Below are 23509 nucleotides of genomic sequence, written 5' to 3'. Positions count from 1 at the left end.
TTGGGTAAATTTCTTTTTGTCATGCAACTATATATTCATGTTGATCAAGTATGTAGTATTTAAATTTATACTATGTATTTATTAAAAAAAAATAAGGTGGATGTTAAATTGATGATATGCCCACATCCCTGTCATTAGTGCATCTAATCATCATATTTTTTCAATCTTATCTAATTTCTTCAGCGTCCAAAAACATCTTTTGCAGGATTAACAACATTTATCTGATTTCTTGGTTCATGTATATTTTTCACCCACATATATACACGGAAAATAAATATACTCAATGAACTAATCAAAAAGAAATTGATGGGGATATAACTATCGTTTATCGTATGTTGGGTTCTTTAATCCTTATAAATTACGTTACATTACGATTGAAATCATTTAAACTAGAATAACCAAACTTAAATAAGAATATTGTAAATTCGTAATAGAAAATCCTTAATATATTTTTGATCAAAACATAATACAATAAAGATTACTTTAATTCAAGGCAACATAAAACCAAAAAGGGGTTTTGATTTTACATCAAACTCCAACAAACGTATGAAGAAAATCAAGCCTTAAAACACAAGAAGTGATGGTGGCTGTGGAGGTGGTGGTGGTGGTGGCCGCCGTGCTCCGCAGTCTCCTTGTCAATCAAGCCGCGGACGTGGCAGAACTCCTCCACGTGGCACGGAATATTGATCGGACCTTTCTGATCGAAGCCGTACTCCTCCTCCGATGCCTTGAGCAGCTGCGTGAACAGCGGGTGGTTCACGTACATCACCGGAATCACAAACCGCTGCCGCTCATCTCCCTGCCCCACCATCACCGCCAGGCATCCCTTCGGCGTACTCCGCCTCCCGCCGCCGTGGTGGTGGAAGTGAATATGCAGCATTTGCCTTGCTATACAGAAGATCAATCGGTGTAAATTGCTGTACAATTACGAATTAAATTAGATCGCCAGAAATTAGGGTTTTTGAAACGGAACGAAGCTAGATGGAGAATGGCCAGGGATCGGATGAGGAGATGGCGAGCTTGAAGAGAGTTAGAACGGAATCGGTGAGAGATCTGTGGATATTGCTCATCTTATGCGATGATTGAAACGCATGAATTGATTCAGATATGAAAAAGGAGGGATTTTGAGAAGGTTCAGTTTTACTAATATGAACGTGGAGAAAGGGAGGGAGAGAGGGATTGTTGTTTGATTGTGAATGGAATTTGTAGGGTTTGTTTCTGGTTTTGGGGCTGGTGAGGGTATATTGGGCATTTCCTGTCAATTTCAGATTTTCTGATAATTAAAGTATAATTGGTAAATATATTTATAGATAGTTCGAGCCGTTTGGTAAATTTATTGTAATTAATTATTAATTGGGTAATGTATCTGTGTCATATTGTGAGATACGATTCCTAATTTTCCAAATCTAATCTTGTAATACACTGAACCAATATCTAAATCTTCAAAAGGGAAATAATCATAGATAGAATTTCTCAAAGATACCAATGATAATGATTGTATTTTTTGCTTTTTCATGACATGATAATGATAGGTTAACAAGTAGTATTAGAAATTATATTTTCTCAATATCATAGATATGAACAGTAAAATATTCTCTGATATGGGATATATATGGTACTTTATTAAAGAAAATGCATACGTATGAGAGAATTAATGGTTGAATAATTACGATGCTAGACGATGATGTTTCAAATTTTCACAATTTGAATCACCGGATATAATTGCAGTATTTATATCTGGTGATTTAAATTCCAAAAATAAAAATGAAAGTTCGATGTAAAACTTGAAATTTTGAAATCTCGGTAGTAATAATTTAACAAATTTGGTAGAAGACTGTAATCAAAGGCATTTCATTAATACCATGTGGAAATTGAATAAGCCATATAAAGAATATATTGGCCATTTCATTAAGCCAAAGGACACTTCTCCTTTTTTCTCAATTTTCTTTTCAATTTTTGGAGTGTGTAGGGTATATGCTTTAATTTTCAACTTTTACACATCAATTAACATCACTAAATATTTATTGCAGAAAACTAAAAATCGTGGCAAACACAAGGATGACCACTATGTCCCAGGTAAAAATATTTTAGTACACCTGTATTTTATAATGCTATTTAATGTCAAAAGTCAGAGTTTATCTTTCATAGTTTCTTGTGTATATTTTATATGCATTTTAATATATTTATTTGATTTAGATTTGAACCAATCAATTGGATGTAATTATTTTGGCGGCTGATAGATATGGTTGCAATTATCAAGGTTTTCATTATTCAGTTTTTAATTAATGCATGGATATATAATATTCTGGAATATTCGAATAAATCATACTACATGATTTCACACGTAAACTTCGTGAAGTCGTTACCGGGCATATAAGTTTATAAAAATAATTGAGTGTGATTTTTCTATATTTTATGAAAAACATAAAAAAATAAAGTCGATCCGTAATAGGGAGCATGTTTCTTGTTTTGAATAATTAGGTTTTATAATAAACATATTAAATTAGTGGGTGGAGATGTTGATCAATATAAGTAAATTGGCGGATATTGCAGATGTCAAAGTAGCGATTTCATCCTTTATCAATATTATTATTATTATTATTATTAATTATCATGCAAAAAAACGGAAATGAGGCCTTTATGTATCATCTATTAAGATAATCACAAAAGTAATGGATATATGTAAACTAAAAGAAATACTAGTATATGGAATCACCCATGCTACAAAAGAGTGCTGATTAGCCAGGAATATATATGTTCATCGTTGATTTATGTGGTTGATTTCTATCAGTGCACCTAGCTAGTTGGATTATGGCAAGGGGATGGCATTTTACCAGCAAGAAAATAAAAGTGATTTGGGTACATTCAGCGGCGGATCCAGGTGGGGTCGGAGGGGGTCGGCCGACCCCACCGCCATCCCCGGAGAATTGCCGGATAATCCCCTTCCTCAGCTGCCGACCCCACGCCGCCAAGGTCCTGCCCCAAACAAGACCATCGCCGCTTCTTTTACGCAAAGAAGAAGAAACACAATTTTTAGTACTATGGGCTTTACAAATTGGGCCTCTCACTTATTAATAATTTAATACTACTTTTTTTTTGGATAAAAATAATTTAATACTACTAATTAAATCATTTATTCTGTAGTATGTATCGTACAGTACATTCATTTGGAGGATAATACAAGAGGTTTTGTGCAAAAGACTAAAAGTTCGAAGGAATTTATTTAGCAATTGGCGCTGACAATTTTTTTAGTATGTACAATCATTACTCAAGTTTAAGTAGTACTATTATACTATTATTTGTTTTTTTCACTTTACAACACTATTAAATTGATCAATAATTTATTATATTATCCAATTTAAGTAGATATAGCAATTACCTTTGCAGCTTTGCTTTTGATTATTTATTTGTTTTGTTCACCTTCTCCGAGACAAGATTAGAAGTTTTATTATAACATATGATAAATGATAAATGATAAATGATTGAGTATAAATTTTAGTTTTAAATATTGATCGTGGTGTTACTTTATTTTTAGGTTAATGAATAAATTTTTTAAGAAAAAACCTTGAGTTTTTATTGGTTCTTCGTGCTAATGTTGAGCAAGAACCACAATAATTGGATAATCATGTATTCATGTGGTGGATGAAATGATGAAAAAGATTTTATCATTGGTTTATCAATTGATAAAATTGGTCTTACTTTTCCACTAGCAACAATATCTGTTAAAATAGTATTTTCTGCAATGAAATTTGTGAAGTCGGAGTTGCAAATTAAGATGAGAGATGACTGGTTAGACGACAATTTGATGGTATATAACAAGAATGAGGTGTTTGCAATTATTCCCACTGAAATAATTTTGAGTTATTTTCAAAAAAATCATACTCGAAGAAGCCAACTATCTCGCATAGCATAAGATTATGTATTTATATTTTAGGTATTTTTGTTCAAAAATAATTATTAAAATATTATATTTATTATACTATTCAGTTCGACCCCACGGTTTTTTATTTCTGGATCCGCCATTGGGTATATTGGCAAAGTACTAAATCCAAGTACAAACACTTGGTTCCTCTATAGTCTATCCATACAAAATTGTGTTTTGCGTAGGTGGGGAATCAACATGAAAAGAACATTGTGCAACGGCTAGCAAAATAACTAAAAATATATAGAATATTAGATGTGAACTAAATCAAAATATAAAATTTGATTCGGTTTAAATTTCTGAGCAGTTTTAGTTTTTAGGTTTGGGTCGATTTTTCAATTGAAATAAATCACATAGTAGTACATAACAAATTTTCTTACCTATATGTAACGACCGTGTGTTTAACGCATTTTTTCAAAATTCTAGTCTGGAACAAAAATATTGATCATCGCTACAGTCGTTTTAAAATTTATGAAAAAGCTAGTCAAGATGATTGATGTTTTTAATGATTATTAGTACTTTTATCAGTAATAGAGTGGATTTTGAATTTTAGTATGTAGAAAAGAGAAGTATGTCTTGAAAATAATGTCACCGAGCCCATTTAGCAAGTCTTTAAATTTATCTAACCATATATGGATCCTACACCCCAAGCAAGCATCTTTATTAGTCTGGAATCCATTTCAATATTATAAAATTTGCACACAATTCTCTATTTACTTATGAAAATTCAGTTTCTACTTTAAGAATTCGAAAATTCTGCCAGATCACCTAACTACACCTCTATACATCTGGTATTGATTGTATGTAGTTATATACACAATATAAACTGCCAAAATAGAAAAAATCACAAACTCACAAGATTTTGCTAGTAGTATTTCGCTTCTCATTCAGCAACCAAATCCCCAATGCCGGAAATGACCAAAAAGCCCCCTCAGCCATCATCCACCATAATAGTAGTAAAATATAAAATCACAAACCAAACCAAACATAGTGTTCCAATTAGTAATTCCATCGCTATAGCGCCGGCTGATGATGCTCCTCCGCCGCCTCCTCCCGCGGCGGCCGCAGCGTCTTGTCGTGGCTCCAGAGGCAGTAGTCCCCTCCGGCGACGAGCGCCTCCTGTATCGGCCTGACGACGAGGAGCACGACCGCGACCGCCATGCAGACGGCGACGGAGAGGAACATGGCGAGCAGCATGGCGCCGTAGAGGCGCGTCTCCGGCACCCACACCCAGGAGAGGCAGAGGCAGACTACCTGCGCCGGCAGCGCCACCATGACGGTGGTGGCGAGGACGTTGATCCGCCTGGCGATCCCCTTGTTGATGACGAAGGCCATCACCCGCCAGCACGACACCGAGAAGGCCACGCCGTAGGCCAGCGCGAAGCCGCCGTAGACGAGCCAGCTGAAGAAGGGGCACGCGCAGAGCACCATCCTTTCCCCTTTCAGATCCGCCGACACCACCGAGCTCACGTACATGAACTTCGGAAGCGTCTCAGAAAAGGGCGCGAAGTAGACGAACACGATCTGCAGGAACATGACCGGCATGGACAGCGACATCACAGAGACGATCGCGAGGAGCGAGTTAGGGTTTCGCTTCTTGATCGAGGCGTTCATGAGATAGAGAAGCGTCATCAGAAAGCAGGGCTGGATAAAACCCAGGGAGAGGACGACGTTGAGCTGGCAGATGGATTCCTGGCGGAAGGGGAAGAGGTATTTACGGCGAATGAGGGGAAGGCGGGCGAGCTCGTTGAGGGACCACATGAGGACGAGGAGGACGAGGAGGAGGCGGACGGTCCAGAGGGAGGTGAAGTTTTGTAAAGAGTGGGTGTGGAGGGAGCGGTCGTGGAGGTGGAGGATGAAGGAGAGGGCGAAGAGGGAGAGGATGAGGAGGGCGGCGAGGGAGAGGAGGGTGGCGAGGTCGAAGAGGAGGCTAGGGGATGTCATGGGTGGGGACGGCAGGGGCCGTCGCGGGGGCGCTCCGGGGGAATAATGGCATAATAAGGAAGGAGGGTGGAGGGGGGATGGAATTCTGGCACTCCCCTTTCCTTCCTCCCAAGGCGAGGGGGAGTGCTGCAGGGGTTGGCGTTGGCGTTGGCAGAGAAAGAGGGGAGAGAGATGGGAGAGGGGCTACCTTGAAATCATGGTGGCTCCTTCAATTTCGGAGGAGGCAACATGGATTTGTATTGTCATTTGTACGTTATGGTGTGAGGTTTGTGCGAATTTAGAAATACCTTGGCCTTTCAAATATTGCAATAAATAGCTTTCATCTTCCCAACTAAAGTTGCAAACGTGGACAAACATACTCCCTCCGCTTGTCATATACTTTCATTACTGTGCATACGACAAAGTTTATCGCATTTCACTTTTATCTTTTTTTAGCAAAGGACAACTTTAAATTTCACTAAACTCATTCTCACTCACATTTTATTACTATAAAACTAATATACAGTAAGACTCGCATTCTACTAACTTTTTCGACCGGTACATTTTATAAAAACCATGTCAGGTCAAAATGTGACAAACTTTGGGATTACATTTTTCGGGTTGTAGTATGGGGACGTGGAATGTCCAAATTTAGTGTGACTATTCTTATTTTGGACTGTAAATTATTTTAAAACATACTAGTATTTCTCAAACCTAGTTGTAGGAGAGAGAAAAGAAAGAGTAGATATGTGATTTGGTTGGACATACCACGCGTTAATATGCCAGATTAATAAATTTTACTTTGAATAAAGTTAATAAAACTAAAGGAAACCTAAATTTCACTCCAGTATAAATCTAGGAAAAATCTTTATTAACTTTATAGTGATTATTATCCGACAAGAAAAATCTATACCAGGTTCTTTATTCCAATCGTGTGTGATTTATGATTTTGTCCACAGTTGCTAGAAACATTTCATGTGGTTATAACTTATAATACCAGGTTCTTTAATAACTGCAGTTGATTCGTATAATTTCTGAATCGTATAAAGTAGAATCTTTTTAAAATCATCAGATATAAAAAATGATTTATTATGTGATACGGAGTAGGAGTACTACATATTACTGGGAAGTAGGCCCATGAGTACTGAAAGGTAGGCCTATTCCAATATATTGGGCTTGATCAAGCCTTCTATATAGAGTCCAACAAAGCTGAGAAGTATGGGCTCAAATATCATTTTTTATCCCTTCAATCAATAAATTTGAGATCCAAGTTATCACAGCTAATTGGTAAAAGGAAAATGAGGAGTCATATTGAAAAATCTTGAAAAATGGAACATTCGGAAAAATGCTTATTTACAAGACTTGTATATAAATATTTAGAAGATCATATATGATATTAGTGTAAAAACCAAAATCTAGACCATAACAATGATGCGCCAAGAGATGGACCATGTGAAGTCGACTTTGTTGGAGGAGAAAGAACCTTGCCGAAGGAGACCGATATTGTTTTCTTAATATCAAAACGATGACGTTTTTAAGTATGGAACAACACCGTATGAATCCATGTAGACAATTTCTGACCCCACCTCATCTTGAAATTTGTGGGTTTTGATTTTTTTTTATAAAAAATATTTCAAATAAAAATGTTAGGGCTCTGCAGTATGTTGATTTGGGACAAGCACTCAACCAAAGTCTGAAAATGATGATGTGCGCATGTCAAATAATATTACCTTTCAAATGATTGTACATATCAATAAACAAGGTTAATAATTTACGTCTTAATTAGAAACAAAAACCACAGCAACATCTTGTCACAACAAATGAAAATTGAAAGGACTACGTAATTATTCCGATACAATATTAGTTAATCAATGGGGAAAAACAAATTAGCTCAACTAGTGAATTAATTTCCAAGAGAATTAGTAGGAGTACTATTTATGTATTCAAATTTTACGAATATGGCAATAATATCCACTGGTTCAAAAGTAGACACCAAAAAATAGGATTATTTGCATGAAGAAAAGGAGAAAAAGAAAACGTAGACCATTTACAGAAATAATGCTGGAACAAAATGCATACACGTAATCTGGAAATGACTTGTCATAAAAAAGGAAACAATTCGAAGTTCGAGGCTTTCTTCTTCTCTATAAAAACCCTCCATTTACGGTATGAATAGATGCAAATTGGAAACTCACAATACACTTTAGTGCATTCAATTTTTTTCTTCTAATCAATAAAATTTTCTAATTACTGACAGAAACAAATTATTTTTATTCCCATACATAAGTAGTATAGGGAACTAGCCTGCCCATCTTACCACGAATGAATTTATGATAAATTACTATCGAAATTCAAAAGTATGTATGGAGTATTAAATAAGAAAAAGAAAACGACTGCAAAAATTATTCACATTTATATTTTTATAGGTAATGAAGTAGTATATATAAATTTAAAGGCCGCACTGAACCTGCGATATTTGGCCTCTTACATTACCATTCTACCACTAAGTGCAAAACTGGTACATGTACGTTGCAAATGCATTACCTCTGTCCACAAAAAATCAAATCCAATCCACTACTCCATTTACTTTCTTAGATATTTTGATGAATTGATTAATTTTGAGTTTGTTTAAGCATATGGAGTATAATCCTTCAAATACTCTATTGTTTATTTACATCAATTCATCATATCATTAAATATGAATACCCCCCTAAAGGTCCAATAATACGAGTACAAAAAAATTGTGGTTTTTTTGGTAAGATGGGTTTAGAATGTTGAAATATAAAGTAGAGACGTGTGTGAACATGTTGTACAAAGAAAATTGTATTACATTTCTTAGGAACAAGGATGGTATTGACTATTGACCATAGATATATTTTGAAAATATCAATCATCGACTTATATAGTATTTATATATATGCGCATATAGTGACCTTTTTGCACATAATAATATGTACTCGTATTAAATAAAATTCAAAATGAAACAACTAAGAATATATATAACATGATGGAAAAAGATTACCAAAAACGAAATGTGGAAGTTGATGGATAATGGTTTGGGGTTGGGAATAAAATCAAAGAGGCGGATTGTGTTCGTGTAGATAAAGAAATAAAGAAGATTCTTTGAAAGATATTGTGTAAAAGATAGAAGAGTACTTACTCTTCAAATAACCTTCTCCCCATTAATTGTTTTTGCAAAACATTTAGTATGAAACAAAATATATTTATAGTTACAGTTCTCTATAATCAATCTATGTCCAATTTGTGTTGAGATTAATAAATTAGTTAAGGAGCTACAAAATTAATTAGTACTAGGGGTCAAAGAGTTGATATATATCAATTTATTACACCTTCGGTATGAAATTGCTACATTATTTTCGAACGGTCATTAACTACACTGTTATTAGGTTTAACACAGCATAACATTAGCATAACATCCCTTTCCCTCCATACGTATATTAGCCTGTATCTGTGTAGATATGTATGTATCATTGTATTTTCAATAATAATAATAATAATAATAATAATAGACATGCACACGCAGAAGCTCAGAAACACACTATTACAAGTGTGTGTGTGTGTGTTTTCTAATAAATTTAGTACTACTAGTGTGGATTGAAGGAAGGGGGTTGGGCAATGGATAGAAGGGAATCATTAGATGCAATTTGGGAGGAATGAAGCCTGGTCCGACGAAACCAACCATGATCACCAAATCTCTCTCTCACTCAATACATGAGATAGATATAATTGGAGTTGGAGTTGGAGTTTGTTGGTTTCATCGAGCCAGACAACATTCTCCTCAAATATCTATGGCTTTTCATCTTCCTTTGCTACTTCTTCTTCTTCTTCAACTCTCTATCTCTATCTCTTATTGCAATGGGAGGGATATGATGATGATGATATGATCAACACAATGATTTGTTAGTACGTTATATACTTACACAGCGCTGGAGGAAATAGCTAGCTAGGGCCCCCACCCGGATGGGACAATGACACCAAATAACCATAACTATTTGTGCTTACGCCCAAATTTGGATGGACTACTTCAACCAGCATACAAGCTTGCGAAATTTTCTTAACTGGCCCAGGTTTAATAACCTTCTCACCATTGTTTTTTTTAACAGTACCGAAATTGTACAAACTAGGAGTCTTAAATATATGGGCTAATTACAAAACATTACTAGTAATTATACCTATATACTTGAAACTTCTGTGATTCACACCAGTACTAGCAATTAAGTGAAATTTTATCTATTCATAAATCAAATCAAAAAAATAATAAAATCAAAATTAATTGGGAGATAAACTCGACCAATGAAAATGTTATTAAAAAAACTTAATTAGTTTGTTGTTTTTACCAATTTGTTTGAAATTTGTGAGGACTCTCAATTCTAGAAATTTCAATTAGAATTCAATGTCATGAGGAAAATCAGAAAATAACTACATTCATATATTTCTTTATCAAGAGCATGAAAACATAAACTCTCACATAGAGAACCAAATGATAAACTGTGAAAATTAATAATGAAGCAGGCATGCACAGATCAAAAGAAGAAACAATGTGAAAGAACTAGATCTTAACAGCAGTGACAACAAAAAGTAGGAGAAAACCAATTCATTTCGACAATGTAAAATTGCAGAGTGCCACTAAACTCCCAATAGAAATTCGCAACACTATTTAGTTTCATTGGTAATAACTAAAGCAGAGGAGACAAAATGGAAACAAGATAAGCAATGAATCCAGCAGTCTACTTGATCTTCTTCTTAGGCCTCAACTGCACACAGACAAATTTGAAACATTTGAATATCAACTGCCAATTAGAACAACTAACTAGCATAAATTTGCCAATAATCCATCAAACCACAAACCTGATTGCTGTGTCCACACTTCTTCTTGCGACAATTGACAGCACGAGGGTGAAGACGAGCATAGCACCTACAAGACAGTAACATATTCAACATGAAATCCCTTCACCGAATTCACAAATTAGTATCATTATGCAACTGGTATATTTCATCATAATGCATATCTTCAATCAAAGTCATTGCCAAATTTAAACAATGTGTGCATAGTCTCTCATACAAAACTAAATAGGTAAAACAAATGTATTCGACATAAATTGTGTGCTTCAAGGTAAAGGAAATTAACTATGAAAACACAGAAAAACAAGAAATTTAGCTAAACAAGTAAACTTCTTACGCGAGGGCTCGCAGACAAGCATAACATCTACAAAATTCAACATAAAATCTCGAAATTGAATTACATCACATTCACAAATTAGAATCATTATGTAACTAGTAAGTCTCATCATAATTGATATCTTCAATCCAAGACAGCCAAATTTAAACAATCTATGGAGAGTCTCTCACATAATACTGAATAGGTAAAGCAAATGTAAACGACATAAACTGTGTGCTTCACTATCAACGAAGGTAAAGGGGATTAAATGTTAACATAGCAAATCGAGCAATTTAGTTAAACAAGTAAACTTACTTGCGGCAGATCATCTTATCCTGATTGTATTTCCTAGCTAATGCCATAAGCGAAGGCTCAATGATACCTCCCCGAAGCCTCAATACCAAATGCAGAGTCGACTCTACAGAATTATTCATCAATCCGCTAATCAGAATACATAGCGTAACAGCGCAACTAAATCTAGAAATGGAGAGAGAGAGAGAGAGAGAGAATGAGAATTACCTTTCTGTATGTTGTAATCAGCAAGTGTTCGGCCATCTTCAAGCTGCTTTCCAGCGAAGATCAATCGCTGCTGATCCGGTGGGATTCCTATACATAATTTCACAAGAAATCACATCAATTTACCATCAACAATTCACCACACCGCGTTTTCTTCAAATTAACATCGAACACCATAGAAACTCGATAAGTCCGAAAAAAAGGGGGAAAAAAGTAAAAATTGAAGTACCTTCCTTGTCCTGAATCTTGGCTTTGACATTGTCAATGGTATCGCTCGATTCGACTTCGAGCGTGATGGTTTTCCCGGTGAGCGTCTTGACGAAGATCTGCATTTTTGCTTATCGCGTTTCGGCGCTCTCCAGAAGAGATTTGGAGTGAAGCAAACTGCTGCTGCGTTGTTTATATATCAGCACCATTTAGGGTTTTGGATTCCTTTGACCCGGTTACGACGTCGTTTAGATAGTTTCCCTACTTTTTATTACCTACAATTAATTATACATTGATGAAATACTATATTCAATTATTTGAAAATATATTTCGATTTATTTTTTTGCATATTTAAACATAATTTAATGCTCTCCATTATTCGTCTCTCCATCGGCAATTAGGAATCTCGGTTGAGTTTGGCGTGGGTTTTAAGAAACCATCCATCATTTAAAGTCCTGGTTTGATTTGACTCAAGTTTTAAGAAATGTGGAAAATTTCAATGGAAAATAGGTTCCACTTTTATATACTTTAATAGTAGAACATATAATAATTTAGTGGAGTGTGGGGTCCACTGTCTAAAATTTTAAATAAAAAAACAGGTGGATTTTAAATTGTGGACGCCACAAATAGCCAATTAGGACATTATTTCGTGAACGGAGGGAAGTGAATTGATACTCCTAATTACAGGCGGGTGGCGTTTTATATAGTGTTATGATGCTTAGCCAACAAGATTCAGTGCAGCTAATTGAAATTATGACAACGTCATTACTCCTTTTTCCAACAATGTCAACTTCTTCGACATCAACGCAATTTCTAACAACCACTATTATAGATTATTCATCTTTTGATACCACTTGCATTCCCCTACTATCTATGTTGCAACAGCTTTTGATAATGCTAACATTGAAATATATCAGATCTAGCTCCGTGTAACAATCGCAGCAGCTCTATTGATATGTATAGTGTCTTTTTCTAACCTAGGATTATTGGATAGGATTTGACCATTCTATGTGGAGTACTATGTTTTTCATTTCATTTATTTATATAGTTAACACGATGCTTAATCAGATCTGCACTAGTGATATGATTTTCAAATAATTGCAATTACACAGCCATTTGTTCTGTTGCAATTTTCTTTACTTTTTCATATTGACAAAGTTCAAGTGTGCAAGGTACTACAATACACCCAGAATTTTTGAAAGTGTTGCATAGCTCTTTTGTTTAGTTCGCATCCTAAACATTAAAATAAAAATACATTTTTTTTGGCATTTGCTTTTCCGTTTTCACCTTTCGATCAAAGAATAAAAATCATTACGAAAGAGATTTAGTTTGGTAATTCCATTCTCTTTTAGTAATTCCTATTACATCTTTATCTCATTATTTCTCTTCTTTCATTTAGTAATCCACATTAAACTTTATATCAATCCTTTCTAGCTTATTTTTCTTTTATTAAATAGTCTGCTATTTAATGGCTAACAATTTCCTTTTGCTTTATTTCGTCTATTTATCCATATTACACCTTATTTCTAACTCCGTATTTACATATTGCCTATTTTATTTTTTGCTATTACTATTTCAACTTATCTACTTTATTCTTCTCTAACACTTATCAGTATTTATTGTTGCTTTAAAAAAGTTGTACCAAAAAAATTGTCTCAATTACAGTGCAATAAAGTGAGTTTATTTAAACAGCTAATTGCCAAAAACCATAAAATTTAGTAAATTTCTGATTAATATCTCAATTTTCAAAATAATAATTTATTCCATAAATTTATCATTTTTCTCAATCGTACTTAGTAAGTAGTGTATTAAATTGAGGACAATCTAATTTACTAAGGGGGTGTTCGGTTGACAAGATTAAATCTCATGATTAAATATATATCATGTTTGGTTCATAAGATTGAACTCTTCAACTTAATCTTAGATGGATAGTCTCATGATAATTAGTCATAGCCCCCCTCCAACTAAAATAATCTCGCAACTTAATCCTAGATGGATAGTCTCATGATATTAGTCACGGCAACCGAACGCCACCTCCAAGTACGGTATTGAACTGAGGACAATTTGCCATTTTTTAAAAAACAGGCTCTAAGAAGAAGAATCTTTGGGCCTATTTAAATACTTGGCCTATTAATTCAAGTGTCGATAGTCATGGATTTCAACATGTATCAGATCACCATATTCATTTCAATCATTTTGGCCTCACTCATCACTCCAGATGCCAAAATGGCTTTCGCCACACCACAAAAAGGCAAAACCGAAGTGCTGAAATTCGATTCCGAGAGCGACGTCGCCGTCGCTCTGGCCAAGTACACCGCCGATCTCTCTGCCAAGTTCGTCAAAGAAAAGGGCTCCTTCTCCGTCGTCCTCTCCGGCGGCTCTCTGATCGACACGCTCAGGTATAATTCGTTGGCGCGCACAAACTGTTTGCGAAAATGACTGCGTGAGAATTTGTTGAGTAATTTTATCATTCTGTGTTGCAATTTAGTTTGATTGATTTTTTGTATGGTGTAGGAAGCTGGTGGAATCTCCGTTTGTGAAAGTGTGTCCATGCAAACTACTGATTTGATCGAGTGGTGGAGCCTCTGCAGCTCAAAGAAGAGATCAAGAAATGAAGCTTGGCTTTGAGCTAGCCGAGCTGCAGCTCAAAGAAGAGATCAAGAAATGAAGCTCGGCTTTGAGCTAGCCGAGAAGGGAGTTCGGTTTTGAGCCGAGAAGGGAGTTCGGTTTTGAGCCGAATAGCGGTTATAACTAACTTTGGGAAATAGAGTTAGTTGGATTTTATTTCTTGATTGCATCTTGTATAAATAGCTCGATAGAGCTCAGTAGTGAAGTAGCAGAATTACACCATATACACACACACCCAGAGAGATTAATTCTCAGGATAGCGAGCGGTTGTGAGCGGTAGAGTGTGAGTGTGAGTTCATTGTAATTGTAAAGAGTTCATCAATAAGATTCCGGTCATCTTCTTCGTGGACGTAGGTGGTTTATCACCGAACCACGTTATATCGTTTGCGTGCTTTATTTTCTCGATTACGTGTGTGAGATCAGCGGCAACGCAACCCAAAAGGAATCTGTTGATTGGTCGAAATGGTTGATATTTTGGGTTGATGAGAGAGTCGTTCCTCTTGATTCTGAAGACAGCAATTTTCTGCTTGCTTCGCGTGGTTTTCTTTCAAAGGTAATACAATCGATTCTCAAGATCAATTTTTTAATTTTTGTATATTTGAAATCCTAGATTTATTAAATGATTTCAATCTTCTACAAAATTAAGGATTTCAGACTCTAAATGGTAGAATTGGTGTTCAATAAGTGGCACTTATGCATCTGAATCCTGATTTGGTGATTTTGGTTCACGATTTAATGACTCGAACCCTTGACCTAATAGTTAGGTGAAACATCTTATGAACTGAGTTGCGCCGGTTCGGTGATTTAAATCTCCATAACTAAACAAATGCAGGTACCTATTCCTCCAGGCAACATCTACGCGATCAACGACAAGCTGTCCCCAGAGGGTGCAGCAGACGACTATGAGGAGCGCCTGAGACGCCTGGTTTCAAGCAAGGTCATGCCCGTTTCAAGCGCCTCGGGCTTCCCCAAATTCGACCTAATGCTGCTCGGGATGGGGCCGGATGGGCACATAGCGTCCCTGTTCCCTACACGCCAGCAGCGGTATGAGAAGAAGCGTTGGGTTACCTTCATCACTGACTCCCCCAAACCACCTCCACCGCGGATCACCTTCACATTCCCGGTCATAAACTCGGCTGCAGAGATCGCAATGGTGGTCACTGGGGCGGAGCTAGCTAATACCACGAAGGCAGTGTTGCATCCTCATCAGGGGTCGCCTCTGCTGCCTGCAGCTGAGGTCTCTGCTGAAGGGGAGCTCACGTGGTTCCTCGACAAAGATGCTGCTTCGAAACTGTGAATCTGTGTGCATCTTTTATGAATAAAGATGAGTGATGGGGTGCGTACTAAACAAGCCCAACAGCAATGACGGCCCATCAGCCCAAAGCCCAAGGAAGAGTATGAGTTCGGCATTACCAAAGAGTTCGGCCTCAGCCTACAGCTCGGTAAAAGCCAACCTATCAAGCTCTGCTCTCAGATCGGCAACCAAAGCAGGAGTATGAGTTCGGCATTACCAAAGAGTTCGGCCTCAGCCTACAGCTCGGTAAAAGCCATCCAATCAAGCTCTGCTCTCAGGTCGGCATCAAGCTCTACTCTCAGATCGGCAACCAAAGCAGTTCGGTCTCAGTATTCGACCGAACAAGGAGTTAGTGGACCCATACAGGATGTCCAACACACCCACTACCACGTGGTGTCAACTCAGGCCACGATCGTAGGCCATGACCTACGCTACATCCACGATCTTAGGCCATGACCTACACGACATCCACGACTTAGGGTGGTGATGCAAGCCACGATCTTAGTTCAAGATATAAATAGAACTTAGATCAGATAGAAGGAGGTTAAGCTCTCTAGAGATAAAACACCATATAGCAAATAGCAAGTTTGTATTTGTAAGCTGTAGAAAACAGATCAAGCAATACAATCTTGCCCTCCCTTTTTCCCGTGGACGTAGATTTACTTCAGTAAATCGAACCACGTAAATTCTTTGTGTCATAATCTTCTTTCTCTACCAGCATTTACAAACATCAGAAATTCGCGGATCCATCACTGGCGCCGTCTGTGGGAAACAGAGAACAAAATTTGTGATAAAGCGAATTTTTGATCCATTTTTTCCACCCAAAAAATGCATACCAGATCGCAGAGTACCCGTATTCCTGCCCGTGAGAACCAGGAGGAAGCCAATCCATCCCATAGGTCTGGAAAACAGCCTAGGGATAAATCCACCACCAGTTCTCATGGCGAAGGAACAGGCCGCTCCAAAAATCGTCCCACTGAGTCTTCCCAGCAGCCTGATTTGAATGAGGCTGTCAAGCTGTTCTTGGCTGAGAAGCAGGATGAGTTCTTAGCCTTCCTGCAAAAGAGCCAAGAGCCGAAGACGAAAGCGGAGGATTCTCCTTCCTCATCCAGACATGAAAGTCACTACCGCAGTAGTGCCGTGTCTTCCAGGAAGAAGAATCCTCAACCCCGACATATTCCTGCTCTTCCTCGGTACCGGAATCACGGGAGAACTCAATCTCCTCCATACCGACGAGATATCGGATTCGCCGTGTACGGAGCACTGAAGACTCCGTTCTCGGACGACATCGCCCGAACTCCCCTACCACAGAACTACCGAACTCCGTCGATGACTTACGACGGGCTCGTGGACCCTCACGATTTCTTGGGGCGCTATCAGTATAACATGGCGAACCAGGGTCTCAACGAGGTCCACATGTGCAAGCTGTTTCCCGAGCTGCTCATCGGGAACGCGAGAAGGTGGTTCGATAGCCTCCCCCAGGGCAGCATCAGATCTTACCGAGATCTAATGGATGCCTTCCACAGGAGGTTCTTTCAGAAAGCGGAAGCCCGAATCACTTCGGCTCAGCTGCTTTCCATTCGTCAAGGTCGCGACGAAAAAATCAGCGACTTTATGACAAGATTCCACAAGGAATGCCTGCAAGTAGACGATCTCAACGATCTGCTTGTCATCTCGGCATTCCAAAATGGAATCCTGCCCGGAGCTCTCTACAGGAAGCTCGTTGAGTGCGGTCCGCAGACAGCTCAGGAAATGTGGGACATTGCGGACCAGTACTCCCGGGCCGATGAGGCAGACCGTCGTAAACGGTCGTTAGACAGCTCATCGTCCCGAGGAGACAGGAGGAAGCCCGATCATAGCGATCAGGGACATCCTCGCCGAACTCCTTTTGGCGATCAGGGACATCCTCGCCGAACTCCTTTTGAAAGGATTCAAAGGACTCCGGTGCAAGACAGATTGGGACCCCGTCTCAATCCCGAGAAGCCGCCCGCTCAGTTCGTACCGCTGAACAAGCCGAGAGCGGAAATTTTCGAACTACACTCTGACCTGTTCGAAAAGCCAAAGCGGATGACGAAATCTGCCGCGCGCCGACCCCAGGATAACTACTGCTCCTACCATCAAGACCACGGTCACGATACCGAGGAGTGCAGAAACTTGGCTGCAGGTATCGATGTTCTTGTGAGGGCAGGGACATTGAAAAAATACCAAAACAAGCAGTCAAAGAAGAATAAGAAGCAGAGAGGTGCGAACTGCGCTCCTCAGGATCCGAAAAGGCAGCCGGATCCCGAAGACGATGACGAGCCGCAATATGATGGAGTAATCCTGACTATTGACGCTCTCCCTGCCGGGAAGACCAAGTCGTCCCTGAAGTCAGAGCGCAGAGGCTCCAATCGAGAAGAGCCAACGCATAAAAGGCTGAAGCAGGACGAAGTGATTACGTTCTCGGATGCTGATCCCGTCCCGGCCATCTCTCCTCACCAAGACGCCATTGTCATCCAAGCCGGAGTGGCAAACAAACTGATCCACAGGGTGTTTGTGGATACAGGAGCGTCAGTCAGCATTCTTTTTAAAGAGTGCTTCGACAAACTAGAAGTGGACCCAGCTCGGCTCAGCCCGGCTCCGCTTCCCCTGAAGAGCTTCGCCCAGGAGGACACCCGCCCTGAAGGTATTATCAGCCTTCCGATCACGGTGGGGAAAGCGCCTACTAGCTCCAGTACGATGATTGAGTTTTTCGTGGTGAAAGCTCGGTCCCCGTACAACGTCATCCTGGGAAGAGACTGGCTCAACACAGTTCGGGCCATTTGCTCCACTTATCACCTCACCATCAAGATCCCTACTAAAGGAGGGATAGCGGTCATCCGAGGTGACCAAAAGAGAGCAAAGGAATGTCTGCAAATTGCGCTTAGAAGTGCCGAGCAGTCAGATCGGCACCACCAAGCATAGCAATCACAGCAGCCGGAGTCAGAGGCGATGACCGAAGTCATACCGGAGCCGAACTCGATGACAGTTCAGCTGTACGAAGACGATCCATCCAGAACGGTTAAGATCGGCTTCGCGGGAACGCCTCTACTTCGGGAAAAAACCATCCAGCTCCTCAAGGAGTACAAAGACGTCTTTGCATGGTCTCCGTTGGACATGACCGGAGTGCCCCCCGAGGTAATCACTCATCGTTTAAATATTGATCCTTCGGTCCGGCCGATAAAACAGAAGCAAAGACTCTTTGCGGCAGAACGAAGTCAAGTCATCCATGACGAAGTCCGTCAATTATTGAAGGCGGATGTGTTATTCGAAGTGAAGTATCCTTCGTGGGTGGCCAATCCTGTCATGATCAAGAAAAAGGAAGGAGGATGGCGGATGTGCATAGATTTCACCGATCTAAATAAGCACTGTCCCAAAGATTGCTATCCCCTTCCGAACATAGATAAAAAAGTAGAAGCTCTGATAGGCTTTGAAATTTTTTGTTTTCTTGATCTATACAAAGGATACCATCAGGTTTTAATGGATGAGATTGACGCTTCAAAAACGGCCTTCATTACTGATTTCGGCATTTTCGCTTATAAAAAGATGCCATTCGGTTTAAAGAATGCCGGAGCCACTTATCAAAGGATGGTAGACAAGCTTTTTCGGCACCTGATTGGAAAGGAGGTCGAAGTGTATGTTGACGATATAGTCGTCAAGAGCAAAAGCACCTCGGAGTACGAGCACAACCTCAAGTCCACTCTCAACGTGCTCAAGAAAGCCAACCTCAAACTTAATCCCCAAAAGTGTACCTTTTTGGTAGATTCGGGAAAGTTTCTGGGTTGTTGGGTTTCAAAGGACGGACTCAAGGCAAACCCCTCAAAAGTTCAAGTCGTTCAGAACATGGCAATGCCGAAGTCCATACATGACGTGCAAAGGCTAACCGGATGTCTAGCCGCACTGAGTCGATTCCTTTCCCAAGCAGCCGAAAAGCAACTGCCGTTCTTCAAGGTGTTGAAAAAGGCACCAAAGTTCGAGTGGGGAGCCGAGCAGAAAAAGGCCTTTGACGAGCTCAAAAGTTATCTAGCCGAGCTTCCTATTCTCTCTGCTCCAACCGAAGCCGAAGTACTATTCTTATACTTAGCGGCATCGGATCAAACCATCAGCGCGGTGCTTGTACGAGAAGAAGGCCTAAAGCAGCTTCCCATCTATTTTACAAGCCGAGCATTAAGAGGTCCAGAAACCAGGTATCAACCTCTGGAAAAGATTGCTCTAGCATTAGTAAATGCAGCAAGGAGACTGCGGCCATACTTCTATGCTCACAAGGTATGCGTCTTAACTGATCTGCCACTTCGGCAAGTGTTGACCAAACCAGAAGCATCAGGCAGAATCGCCAAGTGGGCTATAGAGTTGGGAGAGCACACAATTGAATATCTACCTCGGAAAGCCATCAAGGGACAAGCCTTGGCGGATTTTCTTGCAGAAGCGAAGTTCGATCAAGCAATTCCCGTTATTGCCGAACAGAAGAATCCTGCCAATGCCGAACTAGCACAGCCCTTGGAATCCGAAGTAGAGCCGCCGGACTGCTGGAGCGGATTCGTAGATGGAGCTTCAAACAAGATGGGAAGTGGAGCTGGTATTTTACTTGTCGCTCCCGACGGACACGAGGTAACCTACTCACTTCGTTTCCTATTCCCCACTACTAATAATGAAGCCGAGTACGAAGCCCTCCTGGCCGGACTCCAGTTAGCGCAAAGTCTGCTCGTCAAATCTCTCAAAGTCCATTGTGATTCACAAGTCATAGTAAATCACATGTTGGGTACAAGTGAAGCTCGTGACGAGAGAATGAAGAAGTATTTGGACAAAGCGCAAAGCATCAGCCGAAGTTTCTCCTATTTTCGGATAATCCGCATTCCCAGAGCGGAAAATAGCCGAGCAGATGCCTTAAGTAAATTGGCCTCAGATCCGAGCTCAAAGGCGGAAGAATTAATGCATCGAAGCATTGATGAAGCCGAGGTACATTCAGTATCCAGCTCGCCGAACTGGATGACGCCGATCTTGCAGTATCTGGATCAAGGACAATTGCCCGAGGATAAGAGAGAAGCTCGGAAGATCACGTGCCGAGCACTTCGGTACGAACTTCATGAAGGAGTCCTCTTTAGAAAGTCTTACCTCCAGCCGTTATTGCGGTGCGTAGGACCAGAAGAGACGGACTACATCCTCAGAGAAGTTCATGAAGGATCGTGCGGTAGCCACATCGGAGCCAGAGCTTTAGCTAAAAAAGTTCTGAGATGGGGATATTATTGGCCAACCATGGTACAAGAGGCAGTGCAGCTCGTCAAGAAGTGTACGAAGTGCCAAATTCATGCAAATGTCCCAAGGATGCCGCAGACCGATCTATACACTATGCAAAGCCCTTGGCCTTTCATGCAATGGGGCATAGACATAGTGGGACCACTTCCTCAAGCTCCTCGGCAAATGAAATTCCTTATCGTTGCCGTGGACTACTTCACGAAGTGGGTGGAGGCTGAACCATTAGCTACGATAACGAGCTCAAAGGCATTGGACTTCGTCTGGAAGAACATAGTGTGCCGATTTGGCATACCCCACATCCTCATCTCGGATAATGGGACTCAGTTCACCGACAAGACGTTCAAGAATTGGTGCCAAGAGCTGAACATTCAACAGCGGTTCACTTCGGTCTCCCATCCCCAAACAAACGGACAAACGGAAGTAACGAACCGGATTCTGGTGAAAGGGTTAAAAGCTCGGTTAGAACAAGCCAAAGGACAATGGGTAGAAAATCTCCCTCAAGTCCTATGGTCCTACCGAACTACACCCAAAACCTCCAACGGTGAAACTCCGTATAGTCTGGTGTACGGCACTGAAGCCGTAATTCCAGTGGAGATCGGCGTACCCAGTCCCCGAACTCTAAATTTCTCCTCAGAAATGAATGACGACGGACTGAGAGCAGAACTAGATCTCGCCGAAGAAAGAAGAGAATTGGCGTGCATAAAAGCAGCCAAGTATAAGGAGCAAGTAGCCCGGTATTATAACCAAAGGGTGAAAAAGCTTCAATTTCAAGTGGGAGATCTCGTCTTGAGAAACAACGAAGTAAGCCGAGCAGAAAAGCTGGGCAAACTCGAACCCACATGGGAGGGTCCATATCGGGTGTCAGAAGTCCTCGGCAAAGGGTCTTATAAATTGACTCACATGTCAGGAGAACAAGTACCCCGAACATGGCACATCTCCAACCTCAAGAAGTTCCACTTGTAAGAGACAGTCCGGTCAGTCCGTCTCGTGTCTAGTTCGGTCATAGGGGTATGTGTTTTTATTTGTTTGTTTTTTACTTGTGCTTTTTACTTGTCGTTTTTTAAAAGGTTTAAAGTCTTTTTCTTTCGTCTTTTTCATTTTTTCCCTATGTGTTTTGTCTCTATGTGCTTGTCGTCTCTTACAAATGGTACCAAGGTATATCGTTCTTTAAAGACTGATCCCCTTTTTAGATCGATTATTAAAGACTATTGTGAGTCCAAGCTTCTAAGGAGGATATAAGACCACAAGTCAGCTTAACAAGCAGTCCGTCTGAAACGAACTGCAATAAGCCAACGATTGTGAGTCCAAGCTTCCAAGGAAGATACAAGACCGCAATTCAGCTTAACAAGCACTTCGTCTGAAACGAACTGCAATAAGGGAAAGTCCGATCCACGCGATAAACCTCGCCGAATTAGGACGACCAAGTTCGGTCAAAGAAGTTTACCTCATAAGACCGGGGACGACCATGTCTGGTCAAAGAGGTTTACTGCATAAGACCACTTCGGTTAACTGGGAAAGTCCGATCCACGCGATAAAACTCGCCGAATTAGGACAAGGGAAAGTTCGATCCCGGCGACAAAAATCGCCAAATTAGAACACAAACCAAGTCGGGTCAAAGATGTTTATTTCATCAGACCAAAGACGAGTCCGGTCAAAGATGTTTATTTCATCAGACCAAAGACGAGTCCGGTCAAAGATGTTTATTTCATCAGACCAAAGACGAGTCCGGTCAAAGATGTTTATTTCATCAGACCAAAGACGAGTCCGGTCAAAGAAGTTTACTTCATAAGACCGAGGACAAGTACGATGAAATTTTTTCGCTAAGCTGTAAATACAGTGTTAGAAGCGAAAACAAAATTTCATTTTTCAAATCTTGTTCGGCATACAACTTAGCTACCCTACAAAATGGCGTTACGCTATTACAAAGGACTATTCTACTGTCCAGGGTTGCTGAAGTTAAGCCACCTATCTGCAAAATCCTCTGGAAGCCGAGTTCGGTTGTTCCGAGCAGATGAAGAATAAGCAGGTCGACGAGATGCTATCCTCGACCCAACGCCTCTTCCCCGAGCCCGAGAAGTCCTAACACCTCGGCGATGAAGAGTCTCTGCAATAAGCATCTGCTGATCTTGCTCGCTCATAGTCACAACTCCTCGGCGAATTTCAGTCCGTCCCTGTCTTGACGATTCCGGTTGCTCCTGAGCCCGTTCTCGTCTTGACGTTTCCGGCTGTTCCGGAGTTCGTTGTTGGCTGGGAGTAGGATTTTGAACAAGGGAACCAGAGGTTTGATCTGGAGTGCGAGCATCTGTTGGCGCGATATGCCGAAGGAATCTTTCTATGGAGGGGCGCCGAGAAAGAACAATGTTGTACCGAGAAGCCCAACGCCGCAGTGATGTCACAACTTGTTGGCAAGCCGGGCTCTCCAGCACATTGTTCATACGGAGTACATGATATTCCTCCCACAGTTCGTCAACTCGACTCTGAACATCTGATATGGTCATTCCCCCGCGCACACGGATGTAATCCTCATACGCAGTCCTCTCAGCAATGGCCGTATTCAGCTCGGCCTCCA

At 40.2% G+C, this 23509-nt stretch overlaps 4 protein-coding genes across 4 annotated transcripts; 1 reads left to right on the top strand and 3 right to left on the bottom strand.

Moving 5' to 3' along the window:
• Nucleotides 1–424: 424 nt before the first annotated feature.
• Nucleotides 425–1252, bottom strand: LOC121751058 (auxin-responsive protein SAUR32-like). The gene has a single exon (XM_042145772.1). The coding sequence runs from the start codon at nt 878–880 to the stop codon at nt 557–559; it is 324 nt and encodes a 107-aa protein (XP_042001706.1). The 5' UTR covers nt 881–1252; the 3' UTR covers nt 425–556.
• Nucleotides 1253–4936: 3684 nt separating this feature from the next.
• On the bottom strand, nt 4937–5866 carry LOC121752541. The gene has a single exon (XM_042147670.1). It carries the CDS (start codon nt 5864–5866, stop codon nt 4937–4939), a length of 930 nt encoding a protein of 309 aa, XP_042003604.1.
• Nucleotides 5867–10445: 4579 nt separating this feature from the next.
• LOC121750366 (ubiquitin-60S ribosomal protein L40) lies at nt 10446–11919 on the bottom strand. The gene is made up of 5 exons (XM_042144889.1): nt 11770–11919; nt 11544–11630; nt 11340–11442; nt 10715–10781; nt 10446–10620 (listed from the first exon to the last, which is right to left on the bottom strand). Exons 1-5 carry the CDS (start codon nt 11870–11872, stop codon nt 10594–10596), a joined length of 387 nt encoding a protein of 128 aa, XP_042000823.1. The 5' UTR covers nt 11873–11919; the 3' UTR covers nt 10446–10593.
• Nucleotides 11920–13711: 1792 nt separating this feature from the next.
• Nucleotides 13712–15678, top strand: LOC121751347 (probable 6-phosphogluconolactonase 4, chloroplastic). The gene is made up of 4 exons (XM_042146070.1): nt 13712–14146; nt 14262–14289; nt 14818–14928; nt 15208–15678. Exons 1-4 carry the CDS (start codon nt 13899–13901, stop codon nt 15670–15672), a joined length of 852 nt encoding a protein of 283 aa, XP_042002004.1. The 5' UTR covers nt 13712–13898; the 3' UTR covers nt 15673–15678.
• Nucleotides 15679–23509: the final 7831 nt, after the last annotated feature.

Source organism: Salvia splendens, chromosome 10 (assembly GCF_004379255.2).
Source record: "Salvia splendens isolate huo1 chromosome 10, SspV2, whole genome shotgun sequence".
Classification (NCBI taxonomy): domain Eukaryota; kingdom Viridiplantae; phylum Streptophyta; class Magnoliopsida; order Lamiales; family Lamiaceae; genus Salvia; species Salvia splendens.
The sequence above is the reverse complement of the archived record's forward strand: the minus strand, read 5'-3'. Positions and strand labels throughout refer to the sequence as shown.

Coding starts and splice junctions, on each gene's coding strand:
- LOC121751058 (XM_042145772.1), bottom strand. CDS start 880: ATGCTGCATATTCACTTCCACCACCACGGCGGCGGGAGGCGGAGTACG.
- LOC121752541 (XM_042147670.1), bottom strand. CDS start 5,866: ATGACATCCCCTAGCCTCCTCTTCGACCTCGCCACCCTCCTCTCCCTC.
- LOC121750366 (XM_042144889.1), bottom strand. CDS start 11,872: ATGCAGATCTTCGTCAAGACGCTCACCGGGAAAACCATCACGCTCGAA. Junction 10,782..11,339: donor GATAAGATGATCTGCCGCAA/GTAAGTTTACTT, acceptor ACTGTCTTGTAG/GTGCTATGCTCGTCTTCACC. Junction 10,621..10,714: donor AGTGTGGACACAGCAATCAG/GTTTGTGGTTTG, acceptor GTCTGTGTGCAG/TTGAGGCCTAAGAAGAAGAT.
- LOC121751347 (XM_042146070.1), top strand. CDS start 13,899: ATGGATTTCAACATGTATCAGATCACCATATTCATTTCAATCATTTTG. Junction 14,147..14,261: donor TCTCTGATCGACACGCTCAG/GTATAATTCGTT, acceptor TGTATGGTGTAG/GAAGCTGGTGGAATCTCCGT. Junction 14,929..15,207: donor CGCGTGGTTTTCTTTCAAAG/GTAATACAATCG, acceptor AAACAAATGCAG/GTACCTATTCCTCCAGGCAA.